This window comes from Lagenorhynchus albirostris, chromosome 6, assembly GCF_949774975.1.
Source record: "Lagenorhynchus albirostris chromosome 6, mLagAlb1.1, whole genome shotgun sequence".
Classification (NCBI taxonomy): Eukaryota; Metazoa; Chordata; class Mammalia; order Artiodactyla; family Delphinidae; genus Lagenorhynchus; species Lagenorhynchus albirostris.
This window is the reverse complement of record NC_083100.1, coordinates 10,653,347-10,672,119: the sequence shown is the minus strand read 5'-3', so window position 1 is coordinate 10,672,119 and position 18,773 is coordinate 10,653,347. Positions and strand designations below refer to the sequence as shown.

The 18,773-nt window shown below is 38.1% G+C and overlaps 1 protein-coding gene across 1 annotated transcript; it reads right to left on the bottom strand.

Annotated features, from left to right (window-relative positions):
- Positions 1-380: 380 nt before the first annotated feature.
- On the bottom strand, positions 381-1,202 carry LOC132521616 (large ribosomal subunit protein uL30-like). The gene has a single exon (XM_060151247.1). The coding sequence runs from the start codon at positions 1,185-1,187 to the stop codon at positions 441-443; it is 747 nt and encodes a 248-aa protein (XP_060007230.1). The 5' UTR covers positions 1,188-1,202; the 3' UTR covers positions 381-440.
- Positions 1,203-18,773: the final 17,571 nt, after the last annotated feature.

Below are 18,773 nucleotides of genomic sequence, written 5' to 3'. Positions count from 1 at the left end.
CTAATATTTTCTTGTCTCTACTTTCTAAGAATCGGATTTAGGCGATACACTATGGTTATACTAGGAATGTGTATTGTTTCAAAAGCACAGCACACAGAATGGGCAGTCACTAGCCATTGAAATGGAGCATATGTGTGTCCTAAGAGGAATGCTATGTGCTGTGGGATTCTGAGCGGACAAGAGTCATTTTGGATGGGTGGATTTGGAGGAGCCAGCGTTGGGAGCAGAGGTCCCATACTGTGCTCCTGTAAAATACATCTTTGTTTTGGTGGCTCTGGACATTGTTGTCAGTGCCTGTTGCTACTTAAAGTGTCATCCTTAGACTTAGGGTTAATCCTGAGGCTTTACTCAAAATATCACAGTTTAATTTTTTTTTTCAATTTGAGAGCAGTCACTGTTTATTAACTGACCGGATTACAAAAATAATCATGGTAGATACCTTAGTTCATCCTTCTTATAAGTCTGTTGATCTGGTCTTCCCTGTTGCCAGCATCTCCACCTTCTACAAAATGGGTAGTCTTTTTCTTCATTCCACCTCGTGGAGAAGACAATTTGAAGGCCCACAGGAAGTTGTTTGCTTCTTTGAAACGTTTTCCAACAGTATAGATCTCATGAATCAGATCCTCCATGCAGATAATACCGTATTTGCCAAGAGATCGAGCAATCAACACGTTATCCGTCAGGGCAATTCGCTTCTTGTTGATTTTGCCATAACCACGCTTGTAGATCAATTCATTTACTGACTTCAGGTTTGGGTACCCCCATGCAATGTATGGTTCCACAATTCTCAACATGTTAATAGAAGCCTTGTTGAGCTTCACAAAGGTGCCATTGAAAATCTGACGGAGGCGAAGAAGCTGCAACACCTTTCGAACCTTTGGGCTCACACCATTGATACCTCTGATCCTGATGACAAATGCCAATTTGGGTTCCGCGGGTACGTAGAAGTTGCCAGCTTTTCTTGCCATCCTAGCCATTCGAATCTCAGTTCTGTACATCTGCCGGTACTCCTTGTGATAGTGCTTAGCTTTTTCATAGATGAGCTTCCTCCTTGCCTTTCGAAGCATCTTCTGGGCAAATCTCTTTCTCAGGCGCTTGATCCTAAGCTCTGTGAAATTCTTTCGCTTTTTCTTAAGGGTTTCTGGCACAGCAGGAACCTTCTTTTTCTTCTCCTCAGCACCTTCCATGGTTCCAGCCGGGAAAGAGGACCACAGTTTAATTTTTAAGGGTTTCATAATAGAATATTTTCTCATCATGCTTCTTATTCAGATGGATTGCAGCAGTTTTCTCCCAAGCCTCAAATTATTTCTATGCTTTTCCTTATAGCTTGAGAATTTTTTTCCCTGTAAATACCAGAGAGAACATGGGTTGGTGTTCAAAAATTAATGAGCACTGCTCCTGGCTCTGCCCACCTCTCACTAATGTTATAACCTTAGGCACAAGCCATTAACCATTCCGAGCTTGTGTCTTCATGTATTAAATGAAATAATAATGACTAACTGTTTGTTTTATAGGGTTATTATGAGTATCTAACGAAGTATGGATGGAAAAGCCTGGACTAACTACAATTTTTTATTGATCTCAGGGAATTGTGTTATTATAATTATTGTTTAAATCTAGTTCATCTATTTTGTCATCCTGCCGTCATTTATTCTTTAAACTTGGTTGCCCAGATTTAGTCTGTTGGAAAGAGAACTGCTTGGTGATTCACATAAACATGAATGTAGATGATCAAGGTCAAAGTTGAGAAGGGAACTTTGGTAATTTATCGCAGTGAATTTAACTGTCTTACTATTTGGGTTGGACACTATTTTGCTAAAAAAAAAAAGGGAAAAGAATGGTAGATATGTTTTATATTTCTCACCAGCAGGTGAGAGATATAACTTTACATTTGGATACATTTTAACAAAGTTCTGAGAAATAATTTTTGGAATAATGATACAGGAGACTCATGCCTAGACATAAAGTTCCAGAATATTAGAAAGCTGGAAAGATGTAATCTGGTGGGTCCTCTGGTTCAGGAGGGTAATTTTATATCTACTTTTTCCTAATCTTTTTGTACATCTCAAACGAAATGGAAAAATCCTGTTTATTGTCATGAACAGTTATAAACCTTTTTAAAGGTATAACAAAGAAGAATTCATTTCTCTATAACCCAATAGAAAAATATCAGGGAAAACAATTTAAAGTCAAATGGAAGCATTTGTTTAAACTCCCAACTTAAAGACCTATGTCAATTACAAAGTCCTAATTTCTGGCTGTCAGAAAAAAACCATAAAACTCATTGTGAAGCTTTCAAGTCAAAAGAAAGCAAACAATATCGGCTGCAGCAAATAGGATGATGGTAATTTTTATAACGATCATAAAAATGGTATTTGTATCACAGCAGACTTTAGACCAACCATTTTTAAGGAATAATTTATTTCTGGGATGCAAGAGAAACACTTATCTATGGCATATATATTTCACTCAGGAGGGCTTGTGGATAATATCACCCTATTTTTAAACCAAAAGTTGAATTGTGTTATTTTGATATCACCTGTTGATAGGTACTATACTTTTCTCTCTCCTGGAAAGTCTTTCTTAGGTGCAGGAAAAAGCAAAAATTAATTTTATTCAAAATTGCTATCTATAGTACTTTTATAAATGTCAAAAATAAATTACACAACGGAAAGACATTGTGGAAAGTACAGGAGGAAGAAAAAGCATTACTCAGGGCCATAGATGCCATCATCAAAGATGAAAGTCACTTTTCTATTCTTGGCTTCTTGGAAAGGATGTCTCCCTACACCATTTCAGGCCACAAAGAGTTGTGCCCTCAAGTACTGGCCTACACAGGAAGGTATTCCTTGGATCACAAAAGTCACTCTTAGAATCTCCAGATAAAATACAGGATGCCCAATTAAACTGGAATTTAAGGTAAATAACTAGTGATATTTTAGCACCAGTATGACATGATTCTAAAAAAAGGTATTTTTTGGTCTGAAATTCCAATTTAACTGAGTGTCCTGTATTTCTATTTGCTAAATCAAATTATACTTTGGTTAGCATTGTCTTGGCAGAAATTAGCATTTAGGATATTAAATATTATTTTCTGTGGACTATCTCAACAAGCAAAGTTTTGATTGACACCTCTCGTAAGGTGATTCCCAAATTCCAACGAATATCAATGAAATGTAAGGAAGTAGCCAGAAATCTAGACGAGTAGATACTCCTAAGAAGAGCAGTAGGAAGGGGATTTGTTCCACAATAGTGAGGGGGCTTGTATCTCAGGGAATGGTTAAGAGGGCTCCTTCCTGAGAGACAGTGGATGCCACCTTCTGTGGGTTGAAGTGTGGACATCTCATGTGGATAGAGAGCACTGACGGATGCCATGAATGAGAAGCTGGGGGCATGGTGTTGACAACAGAGTTTGAGGCAACTTCCGCATACTGTGATGTGCTTCCTGAAGCCTGTCGCCATCTTATTAATGGACCATTGAACTTTCAAGGCTTCTGAATTGACTGCTTTTCCTGTTTTTCTTTCCTCTCTCTTTTTCTTTTACTTTATTATTATTATTATTATTTTACATCTTTATTGGAGTATAATTGCTTTACAATGGTGTGCTAGTTTCTGCTTTATAACAAAGTGAGTCAGTTATACATATACATATGTTCCCATATCTCTTCCTTCTTGCGTCTCCCTCACTCCCACCCTCCCTATCTCACCCCTCTAGGTGGTCACAAAGCACGGAGCTGATCTCCCTGTGCTATGAGGCTGCTTCCCACTAGTTGTTTTACATCTGGTAGTGTATATATGTCCATGCCACTCTCTCACTTTGTCACAGCTTACCCTTCCCCCTCCCCATATCCTCAAGTCCATTCTCTAGTAGGTCTGTGTCTTTATTCTTGTCTTACACCTAGGTTCTAAATGACCTTTTTTTTTTTCTTCCTTAGATTCCATATATATGTGTTAGCATACAGTATTTGTTTTTCTCTTTCCGACTTACTTCACTCTGTATGACAGACTCTAGGTCCATCCACCTCATTACAACTAGCTCAATTTCATTTCTTTTTATGGCTGAATAATATTCCATTGTATATATGTGCCACATCTTCTTTATCCATTCATCTGATGATGGACACTTAGGTTGTTTCCATCTCTGGGCTATTGTAAATAGAGCTGCAATGAACATTTTGGTACATGACTTTTTGAATTATGGTTTTCTCAGGATATATGCCCAGTAGTGGGATTGCTGGGTCACATGGTAGTTCTATTTGTAGATTTTTAAGGAACCTCCATACTGTTCCCCATAGTGGCTGTACCAATTCACATTCCCACCAGCAGTGCAAGAGTGTTCCCTTTTCTCCACACCCTCTCCAGCATTTATTGTTTCTAGATTTTTTGATGATGGCCATTCTGACTGGTGTGAGATGATATCTCATTGTAGTTTTGATTTGCATTTCTCTAATGATTAATGATGTTGGGCATTCTTTCATGTGTTTGTTGGCAATCTGTATATCTTCTTTGGAGAAATGTCTATTTAGGTCTTCTGCCCATTTTTGGATTGGGTTGTTTGTTTTTGGTTATTGAGCTGCCTGAGCTGCTTGTAAATTTTGGAGATTAATCCTTTGTCAGTTGCTTCATTTGCAAATATTTTCTCCCATTCTGAGGGTTGTCTTTAATGTGACACCAAGTACAGCTAGACCACCAGGGAGAAGCCTACTTTGGAAACAAAAAGAGCAACATTCTACCTCAGACAGTTTAACTATTGACAGAATGATGGCAAAGGATGAAGATGGGCCAGACCTCTGCTTGCTGTGCTCTTAAACAATTACCAGAAAGCTGAAGAGATTCCATAATGACAAGCCCTGTGAGCATATAAGGTTTGTTGTGAAGGATTCTAAGCAGATGATTTGATTTAAGCAGCAGCATGCGGCTGTGCTAAATGAATCTGAAAACCTCCTATTAAAATAAGCAATATTAAATTGTCAGTTAACTCAGCATCTAGAGCTATCCAATTTCTTAAGAAATGAAATCCTTTTATGAGGTGGAATAGCCATTGGTGGCAGACATGTCCGGACACATTCAAGGCGTTTGCTTATTCCAGCGCGTAAGATCTGACGTGGGTCTTGGCTGCTGCTATAGAGAAATTAGTTCAGGCTTTGTTTTCAATTACACGTTTTACTTTCAAATAATTTTAGGTTTACAGAGAGGTCATAAAGAGAGTACAAAGATTTCCATATACCCTCCCCCTAGTTCTCCCTATTCTTACATATCTATGGTGCATCACTACTATTGGTACATTAAAACCAAATTTATTTGGGTTTCAGAATTTATTTGGGTTTCACCAGTTTTTCCACTAAGGTCCTTTTTCTGTGCCAGAATCCAATCCCATCTGGGCTATTACACTGCATTTGTTCAGGCTTTTGCTACCAAATGCAGAGAAATTCGGGTGCACTCTGCCAGGGGCGGAAAAAGAACTTTGAGCCATTGTGACTATTCCATACTGTAGCGTAAAGAACAGCTAGATTCCCATTTTGACTTATAACCACTTCTGAACAAGTGAGGAGAAGTTGTTTTGCCTAATGATTCTCAAGTGTGGCTGCATCCTGAAATCACCTAAGGGGAGTTAAACCATGCTGATGCTTGGGTTTCACCCCAAGTATGCTGATTTAATCGGTATGGGGTGCAACCCGGTGCATCCTGAGCTTTCAAAAGCTTCCCAGGTGCAACAAAGCTTAAGAAGCTTTCTGCTGTGTAGCCAAATGGAGAACCACTGGTTTTAGCCTCAGAGCTAGGAACAGAGAAGTCACTGAGCCAGCCTCCGCCAGGGGGGGATGGAGAGCATCTTAATGTACTCTACACTCCCGGGTCAGACTGTAGGAGGAAAATCCTGAAGGAACCTCAGAAATTCTGGTCTTCATGAAGCTTTTCAGGAAAAAAAGAATACAGCTCTGGAGCACTCAGTCAAGAAGACCAAATAGAGCCATGGTCTGTGGGTCTGAAATAGCAATTAAACTTGGTGTATTTATTTCCTGATTATTACAAATGTAGTGACCTGACACAAATGTATTATCTCATCATTCTGTAGGTCAGAAGTCTGAAATGGGTCTTTCTAGACTAAAATCAAGGTGTCAAAAGGGCTGAATTTCTTCTGGAGGCTTTACAGTGGGATCTATTCCCTTGCCTTTCCCATCCTTTGAAGGCCACCTGCATCCTTGGCCCATGGCCCCTTTTTCCTGCCACTCAAGCTTCTGCTTCCATCAATACATCTCCTTCTCTGACCCTGACTCTTCTTCCTCTTCCTTTCACTTATGAGGACCCTTGTGATTACGTTGGGTTTTCCAGGATAATCCAGAATGATCTTCCTATCTCAAGACCCCTAACTTAATCACAACTGAAAATTCCCTTTTGTCATGTAAAGTGACTCATGCACAGGTTTCAGGGAATAAGACTTGGGCATTTTTGGGACGCATTGTTTTGTCCACCGCATTTGGGGAGTCAGAAATGAGGCAGGAGCTCACAACTAGGTTTTTATATGCTAATCAGGCCAAGACCAGGCCAAGAAGAGGCACTGGTTTTATGAATCTTACATAGATGCCAGTGACTCTTGAGATGCATTGAGAAGCTATCTTTGCCCAACACAAAAGCTTGGAGACTGTCTTTATCATAACTATTAAGAACTCAAATTAACATACTGAGAGCCAGTGTCAGTGGAAAATAGGTAAATATCTGAGGTCATTAGCATCCTAACTGTACCTGTAAGTAAAAGAAAAACTGAATCAAAATGACCTAAGTGATGATATTATTTTCATACATAATCAGTTCAGAGGAAGAGTGGGCATCAAGTTTTTTGTTTTTTTTGTTTTTTTCATTTGGTTGTTTGTCCATTTTCCGTCAATGTTATCATTATAGTCAGTTTTGTCTAAAACTGGTTCCTCTTGCTGTCACAATAAACCTTCAGTGGCAATCAGGGGTGAGTGGCATATAATGGCTAACTTGCTAACTTAGGTTAAGCAGCTATTCCTGGACCAAAAATAGTACCAGGGAAATAATGGTGGGGTTGGTTTAAACTAATTAGAGGCTTCCTCTGGAGCTGGGTTGGAATCATAGAAGCAAAATCGGGGTTCTGTAAAAACAACAAAAATTGGAAGGGAATCAGCAGTGTCTACGAGTAAAAGCTAAACTATCCTCGTGTTTCTCAGATGCTTGAGAAAGGTGAAGAATTTATTTAAATCCAGCTGCTGCCATCGTGGATCAATCAAATGCTAGTCTAAATATTTGACTATTAGTTGCAATTTAGAATAAGTAGAGTTTATAGAACACATACTATTTTATGTTAAATGTATTTACGTCAGATTTGCCATATTTCAACTGAAAACAACAGCTGCATTTTACGTGACTCTTTTCATTTGGTAGGAATGCAAACAGTAGTTCAAAGTATATTCTCCCCTATCCAAGTGAGAGCAGCTGGCCAATCTCAGTGTTATTTCATACTTCATTTAAACTTGCTAAGTGATTTCACAGTGACAGTGTGCTTGGAGAAACAAGCTATAACTAAATGAAAAAAAAATATTAACCACTACCAAAATTCAAAGCCTTGGTTTTTTTTCCTTTCTAGTATTGAAATCAAGACTCCTTCAGGAATCTTGTCTTTCAGAGGTTGTCACATGATCTCTTAATCCTAGGGAAATGCAAAAACTATAAATTTACCAGCTAGGACAAAATCAAACTGGCCTGAAGTCTGAACTGCCTGACCTCTTTAAATACTTCTGAAAAATCAAAATTGAATGAATCTATACATCCTTCTCACTGCCTTTTTTTACACGAAATTTTTTTCTGCAGCTTGCTCTGGGAGTAGAGTGTATTAGTTTTCCATTGCTGCTGTGACAAGTTACCACAAATTCAGTGGCTTACAACAACACAGGTTTATAATCTTAGCTTTCTGGAGGTCAGAAGTTTGAAAGGGGTCATAGTGGGCTAAAAGAGAGATACTGGCAGGGCTGTGTTCCTTCGGGAGGCCCTAGAGCGGGATCTGTCCCCTTGGCTTTTCCAGCTTCTCTAGGCCTCCTGAATTCCTTGGACCTTGGCTGCTTCCTCTACCGTCAAAGGCAGTAGTGGCTGGTCAAGGTTTTGTCAAGCTGCTTCACTGACACTGACTCTCTTGCCTCCCTCTTCCATTTATAATGAACCTTGTGATTACATCGGACCCACCTGAACAATTCAGGCTAAACTCCCCATCCCCCAATTCTTAATTTAATCACAGCTTCAAAGTCTCTTTTACCAGACAAGATAGAATATTTACAGGTTCTCAGAATTTAGACGTGGATATCTTTTGGGACCATTCTGCCTGCCACATAGGATGGGTCAAACATTTTTGTACCTATGTATGCATATTCTGACTTTTTCATTCCACCAACACTCAAGAAGCTACAGTGTGCTAGGGACCTACTATATGCCCACATTTTTTCTGTTATTAAGATTGCAGATTTTTGCCTATATACTATCTGGTGTCATATAGGTCTAGGTAGGATTTCTTGATTTTTGTGGTTTACCTGTAGTTAAAGTCAAGCTAAAGCCCAATAAGCAGTGGTTTTCCACCTTCCAGTTTTCCATGTACTTTTGGTTTTAAGAATGGTCACACTCCCTTCTCCCCCATGAACTCACTTACTGAAGTTCATGTAAACTTTAGGGCTCAACTCAATTTTCATCCCCTCTGGGAAAATTTTGCTGAGGTTTTCCTCTGCAAAAGTTAACTTCTTCCTCCTTTTTGCTGTCATCCCACTGCCAACCCTTGTCAAATTGCCACAGCTATCTTTTTTTTTTTCTGGTACACAGGCCTCTCACTGTTGTGGCCTCTCCCATTGTGCAGCACAGGCTCCGGATGCGCAGGCTCAGCGGCCATGGCTCACGGGCCCAGCTGCTCTGCAGCATGTGGGATCTTCCCGGACCAGGGCACGAACCCGTGTCCCCTGCATCGGCAGGCAGACTCCCAACCACTGGGCCACCAGGGAAGCCCATAGCTATCTTTTTTAATATCTGCCTTCCCCTTAGCCGGTGAGAACTTGCAGAACAGAGTCTGTGACTTAACTTTTATATTCACTATTTTGTACGTGCTGAACAAATATTGGTTTAATTCCTCAAAGAATAAATTATACATTTATCTTAAAATTACCCAAAATATCTAAAAAACTAAATGTTAATGCTAGTGTCTAGCTCCAGCATTCCAGTTCTGGTCTCTAGTACACTTTGTTTTTAAACTACAGGTTACAGTGTATCTTCTCTACATTGGAATTTGAAGTCCATATGAATAGAATAATATTGGAATGTAAATTATGGACTCAGGACATGTATTATGTTAGGTTCACACTGTTATTTTGAGCACACAACACAAAGCTTGATACATTAGAGTTCAACAACTATATGTTACAAGAAGAAATATTGTGTTTCTATGAAAGAAATCTTTTATGATAGGATATGCTTTGGAGTTTTAATGTTTTTCTTTTTGTATTTAAAATATAAGTAAATATAATTAAATCATAAATATTTTAAAGTTTCAGAGCAGAAATTTTTCCAATACTTTTTATGTCATCTGCCGTGAAAATACTTTCCATACATTTGTACTTTCACTCATTGATTGAGGCCATATGCTTCCCTAAGTGACAAACACTTCAGACCGAGGTAAGCCTCAGTAAAGCCTTACCTGCCCGGTAAGGTCACAGTTTGGTGAGTGGTTCTGCTTAATTTGTTTGGCCTCTCTGTCTACCAGAATCTAAAGTAAGTAGACCAGAACATGTTCTATAAATTTATTAATAACTCTCAAGAAGACATTTTCCAACACAAGTTGACTAAAGACAACAGAATTTTTCATTTGTTTGTTTAGCCTATTTTAGAATGAGTGAACCCATACTTAAGCAGATATTTGGTATAATTTACTGTTTCAATCCAACTAGAAATATTTATAATACTAGCATGAAAATTCTAGATAACTTAGCAATCATCCATAATTTAAAAAATCTTTATAAAAATTTGCATATCTCATCTATCTCTGTGGGCTATCTTCCCTGAATTACCCTAATTATCTTTTTTTATGCCATTAAAGCTATGTTTAGAGCAAGGGGTCAGTCTTCCAAATGAGCAATTACAAAAATGTGGTGGAGAGGAAATGTTTCTCTTGGTAGGACCTAAAAGCATAAGGTAATATTCTGAGGACATTACTCTCATTCAACATTTTCATTTTTTGATCTTCTACTTTGGCATTATTTGCCTTTTATACCAACACACAGTGTAGAGCAGATTCCAAGAGTCTGCATTATTTATCAGTTTCATTACTGTTTTGGAGGAAGAAATTTCCCTCTACCTTTCTAAATTCTTCTGGATGATCCACGAATTAAATTGGCATGAGGCATATTAACAGGAGAAAAATCAAACAAAAGTTTAATAACATGTATATATGGGAGAGACCCAGGAAAACTGTGTAACTCCTCAGAATGGCTGAAAACCTCACCTTTTAACACCATCTTCAGCAAAAGACAAAAGAGGATGTAGGGGACGGTGGTTTGGGACTTCAAAGAGGAGGAAGGCAATTCACATGGAGATGAAAAAGCAAATGTTTGATAAACAAATATTTGCTGGGTCAGGGGACACAACAATGGGACACAAAGTGGACTCTGATCTCTAGATCCTGCTGACTTTGTTTCCCTAACCACCCTTAGCTCATGTTCTTTGCAGATATCTGTGGTGATTGCTCTATTCTGAGAACAGGTCCTTTGTCAAATTTTTTTTGGCAGTTAAGGGAGAAGTAACAAGACAAACTTCTGAATTTTGTTTCTTAAAAATAATCAGCCTAAATTAATGCTCATGCCAAAGAGACACATTTTGGGGTGGCAATTTTGCTCCATTGTTGAGTTAAATTCCTGCAAATTGAAAGAAAGCGGATGGAATTTGGGCATTTTTGAAAAATGTACAACTCATCCAAACTTTTCATTCTTCTTTATTCATAACCTGGCCTCTATATTCTTATTACATGTTTATTCCTAACTCAGTGACAATCTATGTTTCCCAACTCTAATCAATTTTTGTATTTGTAGATCTCATGAAGAATTTTTGTATATATGGAAGGATTCTTGTTTTAGTGATTTAATACAAAAGTTCACAATAGCTGTACAACCAGTTAACAGTAATGAAATCCTTGATATCTAAAATGATATTCTTCCTCCCTCTGCAATTTTTTGGAAAAATTTGAGAAGGATAGATATTAGCTCTTGTCTAAATGGTTGATAGAAGTCACCTGTGAAGCCATCTGGTCCTGGACTTTTGTTTGTTGGAAGATTTTTAATTACAGTTTCAATTTCATTACTTATGATAGGTCTGTTTATATTATCTAATTCTTCCTGGTTCAGTCTTGGAAAATTGTAGCTTTCCAAGAATTTGTCTTTTTCTTCAAGGTTGTCCATTTTATTGGCATATAGTTGCTTTTAGTAGTCTCTTATAATCCTTTGTATTCTGATGGTGTCACTTATGATCTCTCCTTTTTCATTTCTAATTTTATTGATTTGTGTCCTCTCCCTTTTTTTCTTGATGAGTCTGGCTAAACGTTTATCAATTTGGTTTATCTTCTCAAAGAACCAATTCTCAGTTTTATTGATCTTTGATATTGTTTTCTTCATTTCTGTTTCATTTATTTCTGCTCAGATCTTTATGATTTCTTTCCTTCTACTGACTTAGGGTTTTTTTTGTTCTTCTTTCTCTAGTTGCTTTAGGTGTAAGGTTAGATTGTTTATATGAGATTTTTCTTGTTTCTTGAGCTGAGATTGAATTGCTGTAAACTTCCCTCTTAGAACTGCTTTTGCTGCGTCCCATAGGTTTTGGGTCATTATGTTTTTGTTGTCATTTGTTTCTATGTATTTTTATTTCCTCTTTGATTTCTTCAGTGATCTCTTGATTATTTAGTAGTGCACTGTTTAACCTCCATGTATTTGTGTTTTTTACAGTTTTTTTCCTGTAATTGATTTCTAATCTCAGAGCATTGTGGTAGGAAAAGATGCTTAATATGATTTCAATCTTCTTAAATTTTCTGAGGCTTGATTTGTGACCCAAGATATCATCTATGCTGGAGAATGTTCCATGTGCACTTGAGAAGAAAGTGTATTCTGCCACTTTTGGGTGGAATGTCCTATAAATATCAGTTAAATCTATCTGGTCTATTGTGTCATTTAAATCTTGTGTTTCCTTATTTATTTTCTGTTTGGATGACCTGCCCATTGGTGTAAGTGGGGTGTTAAAGTCCCCTACTATTATTGTGTTACTGTCAATTTCCCCTACGAGGCCACCCTCACCCTGACACCAAAACCAGAAAAAGATATCACAAAAAAAGATAATTATAGACCAATATCACTGATGAACATAAATGCAAAAATACTCAACAAAATACAAGCAAACAGAATCCAACAACATATTAAGAGACTCAGACACCATGATCAAGTGGGATTTGTCCCAGGAATACAACGATTCTTCAATATATGCAAATCAATGTGATACACCACATTAACAAATTAAGGAACAAAAACCATATGATCATCTCAATAGATGCAGAAAAAGCTCTTGAAAAAATTCAACACTCATTTATGATGAAAATTCTCCAGAAAATGGGCATAGAGGGAACCTACCTCAACATAATAAAGGCCATATATGACAAACACACAGCAAACATCATTCTCAATGGTGAAAAACTGAAAGCATTTCCACTAAGATAAGGAACAAGACAAGGATGTCCACTCTTAACACTCTTATTCAACATAGTTTTGGAAGTCCTAGCCACGGCAATCAGAGAAGAAAAAGAAATAAAAGGAATACAAATTGGAAAAGATGAAGTAAAACTGTCACTATTTGCAGATAACATGATAATATACATAGCAAATCCTAAAAATACCACCAGAAAACTACTAGAACTAATCAATGAATTTGGTAAGGTTTCAGGATACAAAATTAATGCACAGAAATCTCTTGCATTCCTATACACTAACAACGAAAGATCAGAAAAAGAAATTAAAGAAACAATCCCATTTACCATTACCAAGAAAAAGGATAAAATACCTTGGAATAAACCTATCTAAGGAGACAAAAGACCTGTACTCAGAAAACCATAAAACACTGATGAACAGAATCAAAGATGACATAAACAGATGGAGAAATATACCAAGTTCTTGGATTGGAAGAATCAATATTGTGAAAATGACTCAACTACCAAAATCAGTCTACAGATTCAATGCAATCCCTATGAAATTACCAATGGCATTTTTCACAGGTTTAGAACAAAAAATTTTACAATTTGTATGGAAACGCAAAAGACCCTGAATGACCAAAGAAATCTTGAGAAAGAAAACAGGAGCTGGAGGAATCAGGCTCCCCAACTTCAAACTATACTACAAAGCTGCAGTAATCAAGACAGTATGGTATTGGCACAAAAAAAGAAATATGGATCAATGGAACAGGATAGAAATCCCAGAGATAAACCCACCACACATATGGTCACCTAATTTATGACAAAGGAGGCAAGAACATACAATGGAGAACATACAGCCTCTTCAATAAGTGGTGCTTGGAAAATTGGACAGCTACATGTAAAAGAATGAAATTAGAATACTACCTAACACCATACACAAAAATAAACTCAAAAAGGATTAAAGACCTAAATGTAAGACAGGACACTATACAACTTTTAGAGGTAAACATAAGAAGAACACTCTTTGACATAGACCACAGCAAGATCTTTTTTGACCCCCCTCCTGGAGTAATGAAAATAAAAATAAACAAATGGGACCTAATGAAACTTAAAAGCTTTTGCACAGCAAATGAAACCATAAACAAGATGAAAAGATAACCCTCAGAATGGGAGAAAATATTTGCAAACAAATCAACTGACAAAGGATTAATGTCTAAAATATATAAATAGCTCATGCAGCTCAATATTAAAAAAACAAACAATCCAATTAAAAAATGAGCAGAAGACCTAAATAGATATTTCTCCAAAGAAGACATACAGATGGCCAAGAGGCACTTGAAAGGCTGCTCAACCTCACTAATTTTTAGAGAAATGCAAATCAAAACTACAATGAGGTATCACCTCACACCGGTTAGAACGGGCATCAACAGAAAATCTACAAACAACAAATGCTGGAGAGGGTGTGGGGAAAAGAGAACCCTCTTGCACTGTTGGTGGGAATGTAAATTGATACAGCCACTACGGAGAACAGTATGGAGGTTCCTTAAAAAACTAAAAATAGAATTACCATACGACCCAGCAATCCCACTACTGGGCATATACCCTGAGAAAACCATAATTCAAAGAGAGTCATGTACCTCAATGTTCACTGCAGCACTATTTACAATAGCCAGGACATGGAAACAGCCTAAATGTCCAACAATAGATGAATGGATAAAGAAGATGTGGTAAATATATATGATGGAATATTACTCAGCCATAAAAAGGAACGAAATTGGGTCATTTGTAGAGACGTGGATGGACCTAGAGTCTGTCATATAGAGTGAAGTAAGCCTTAAAGAGGAAAAGCAATATCGTATATTAACACATATATATGGAATCTAGAAAAATGGTACAGATGAACCTGTTTGCAGGGCAGGAATAGAGACGCAGATGTAGAGAACGGACATGTGGACACAGTGGAGGAAGGGAGGGTGGGATGAATTGGGAGATTAGGATTGATATATTTATACTACCATGCATAAAATAGATAGCTAGTGGGAACCTGCTGTATAGCATGGGGAGCTCAGCTCAGTGCTCTGTGATGACCTAGATGGGTGGGATGGGGGTGGGGGAGGGAGGTCCAAGAGGGAGGGGATATATGTATACATATAGCTGATTCACTTCATTGCACAGCAGAAACTAACACAACATTGTAATGCAATTATACCCCAATAAAAAAAATAAAAATTTAAAAATTAAAAAAATAAAAATAAATAAAACAATATTCTTAATCAAGAGGACATAGATACAAGTACATTGTAAGTTTTACTGTGGTTCCTGATACAGGTCAGGTATTTAAGGCATACAAAATAAATAAATGAATTTCTTACCCAGTTTTATATATTATTTTTGTACATATAAAAGTGTATTGCGATTAATTAGAGTATTTTTATGTGAATGGAAAAGGTGAGGATAGAGATGTGTGTTTTATTTTTTAGATAGACACTTTCCAGAACAGAGGGAGAACACTAACTGGAAGTTAGAAAATTCTCCCAACAGTTTCCCAAGGATATAAAAACTTCAGCTCTTGCTAACAATGAATGCAGTTGAATTTTCATTCAGTATTTACTCACTTGCAAAACTCTAGGAACCTCAACAAAGCCTCTGATGTTGCCTAAAGGCTTTTAAATTAGAGACAGTCCTTGAGTTATTCCCAGTTGTTTATTTAAAATGGAAAGAATGCCAACAATGGATGTGTCACTGGGTGCCAACTTGATTAAATCACTTGACAGTAAATAACTTGGCAATAGCAGTCTAATGGCAGAAAATGTATTTGATCACTGTTTTGAGCATTTACAACTGCAGGGACTTAGATATTCCATAATGACAGAGTAACGTGTCAAAGCAACCCTTCTGCTGTCAAAAATGGCAAGCTTTAGACAAAATGTAAAAAGCAATGATAAGAAGGTACTGAAGAGGGATGAAGGGAAGTCAGAAATCAGAGAGGGGGCAAACCTTGAAAGAAGGGAAAACCAGGGGGTGAGATTCACATTTAAATAGATTTCTCCCCTGAGAGCCCTTCCCAGTCCACTCCCCAGTAAGTGGAATAGAGTTCAGACTCAAAGCAGCAAACTCAATGGGCTGAGAAGTTAGCACAGTGCAGGGGCTGCAAGTATATTAAGAAAAGTAAGGGGAGAAACCCCAGACATTTTTGGTGTTTCTTTTCCCAGATTTGATTAGCTCCCTCTCATGCATGTGCCAATCTGTTCTCAGACCCCAAGCACCTTCTGCAGATACCCTAAGCTTCCTCTCTGTGCAGATCCCTCCTCTCCAGGGTTTTGCCCTGTGAAGAGTACCCACCGGTGGTCTCCGGCACTGCAGATCTGTGCTGTGGTTTTGAAACTCCTCCAGCAGACAGAAAACTGGGCCAGTAGGAGTGCTCATCTCATTTACTTCCCTTATCTCAGGATCACAGATCTTCACTGCTAACTATCTAATTTCTAGTGCCTTATTCTCTCTCTTTTCTGCTTGTAGGACACCAATTACCCATATGTTACACCATTACTCATTGTTCTACAACCTTTAGATGCCTTTCTTCTTTTTTTACTGCCTTGTGTGTGTGTATGTGGGAATGTGTGTGTGTTGTAATTTAGAAAATTTCTATTAATATATCTTCAAGTCCACTGATTATTTCTTCAGCTGTGTCAAATATATTATGAGCCATTGAAGGAATTCATTTTTCTCCATTCACTCATCATTTTTATCCCTCTGCTGAAATTCTCAAACTGTGCATGATATCCACTTTTTCCACTAAATCTTTAACGTAGTAATCACAGTTACTTTAAATTCCCTCTCTGATAGTTCTAACAGCTGGGTGATCCTAAGTCTGGTTTTGTTGATGGCCAAATATCTTGACAGTGAATTGCTTTTCCTCACATTTCTGTACACCTCATAAGTTTTGATGGAATCCCAGACATTGTGTGTAGTATAGTAAGGACTGAGGTACATAGCATTTACTCCCAGAAAGGGGGTTTCCTGTTCTTCCGCCAGGCTATTTGTGCAGGGTGTTGAGTAGTCAAGAGTTGTGCTGAGTTTGGATTTTGCTGTTGCCGCGGTAAATTTCAGCCGCACAAGCTTCAGATTCCTCTAGGGTTGCCTTGTGCTTAGGCTGGGGGCTGAGTTGCCCGTGTTTGTGCTGGACCCTCACTGAATGACTATGTAACCAAAAGTGGAGTCTGGCTGCTTGCAGCTCAAAAGCCAATGAGGAGGCAAGGTTGGTGGAAAGGAAAGTTTGCTTTATTTCACATGCTGGCAACCGGGGCCGGGGGACGGGGGGAGGGTGGACTCCAACTCCCCGCGACTACTGACAATCAGTGGGCAAGAGATTTATAGACAGAGGGAGGGGGCTACATGCAGAAACTGCATAGGCAGCTCTGACAGGCATCTTGAAATTGGTCATGTATTGTTCTGACCAGCCTCATCTTGATTGTTTTAGGTACAGTTAGTCTTCAGTTCCAGGGTTGGCTTATTTCCATTTCTTTGAGGCAAATTCTCAGAATTGTGGCAGCTTATGTCATGGCTACAGTCTGGTCATCATGTAGTTACCTTCTTCCACCTGGTGTGGCTTTCTGCACATATTGGGTATAAGACAGCTCAGAGGATACGGCTCAGAATATTATCTGTAGCCCTTGAGGAGGACTTGACTTTGCTTAATGACTAAACTATTATTATTTGGTCTAGTTTGACTGTTTTCCTTTGCTTCTCTATTTTCTCACTTCTCTGATTAAACTTATTCTTTGGCTAAAGTTTTTCCCCAGACAAAAGGCAGGCTGAGGACGTGGGGGGCAGGAGGGAAGGACCACAGGGCCCTGCTCTTTTTCATCTACACCTCAGAGAGAATCTGTACTGATTTTCTTGCCCCCCCCAGGGCTCCTTAGGCTGATGGTGTGCAGCGTAGGGCTGTTCTCTGTTGTCCTGGTTTATCCTCCAACTTAGGTCGATCCTGTGTGCCTGGGCTTTGCAGATGAGGTAATCTAAACCTTCCGGCTTTCCCTCTTCATGCTAGGCATGCTCCAATTTGTATCTGTGGAATTTCTTATGCAGGAGAGATGCTCCTGCTTCTTCACCAGCTGCAGGAGATCACTAGTGATATTGGGCCCAGGATGCTTTTCTGCCCTTCACCCAGAGTTATGGGAATTTGTTTTCTTCTAACGTTGCCTTAGTAGCAATGAGTTAGCTGATTTCTTCTTACCTCCCTCTTTTATGATGGCCACACGTCTTCCTCCTGGGCCTGCCATATGTGGGCCAGTTCCACCTCCCCTTTCCTTTGGGGGAAACCTGTGCCTCAGTGGAATCCATGCTACTTACCGTGTGATCTCAGTTCCTTGAAGGCTTCCAGAAGGTTGTGACTTTGTAATTTATCTGGCTTTTTCTTACTGTTAGGTTGGGACAGCCAGCCTTTCTAGCTTTCTACATGTTGGACAAAGTGGAGCTCTTTCATTAGATGTATTCTTAGATATTTAATTTTTTTTTGGATGTTCCTTAAAGTGTAATGTTTCGAATCTTTTATTGGTTATTTGTTGCTGGTATATAAAAATACAAATGATGTTTATGTATTGATATTAGATCTATTGCTAAGTTCACATATTAATTTTAATAGATTATTCTTTTGATTTTCTAAGTACTCAATTACTAGTCTTCAAATTATTTCTTTCTTTCCAATAACCATAAGTTTTATTTCTTTTTCTGGTCTTATACCACTGCAAAGACCTTTAATATGATGTTAAATACAAGTGGTGGCAAGGTAACATTTTAAGCCTCATGGAAAAACTTTCAATACATCATCATTAAGTATGATTTTTGCTATAGAATTTCCTAGATGTTTTTTATAAGATTAGAAAGTTGTCTTTTATTCCTAGTGTGTTAAGAGCTTTTCTGATGAATATAAATGCCTTTTCCATACCTTTTCAGATGATTGCAAGGCTTTTCTTTTTATTGAGTTAATGTGAAGAATAACATTAGATTTTAAAATGTTAAGGTGGCTTTGCATTTTATGAATAAGCTCCACTTTGTCGAGATGTATTAT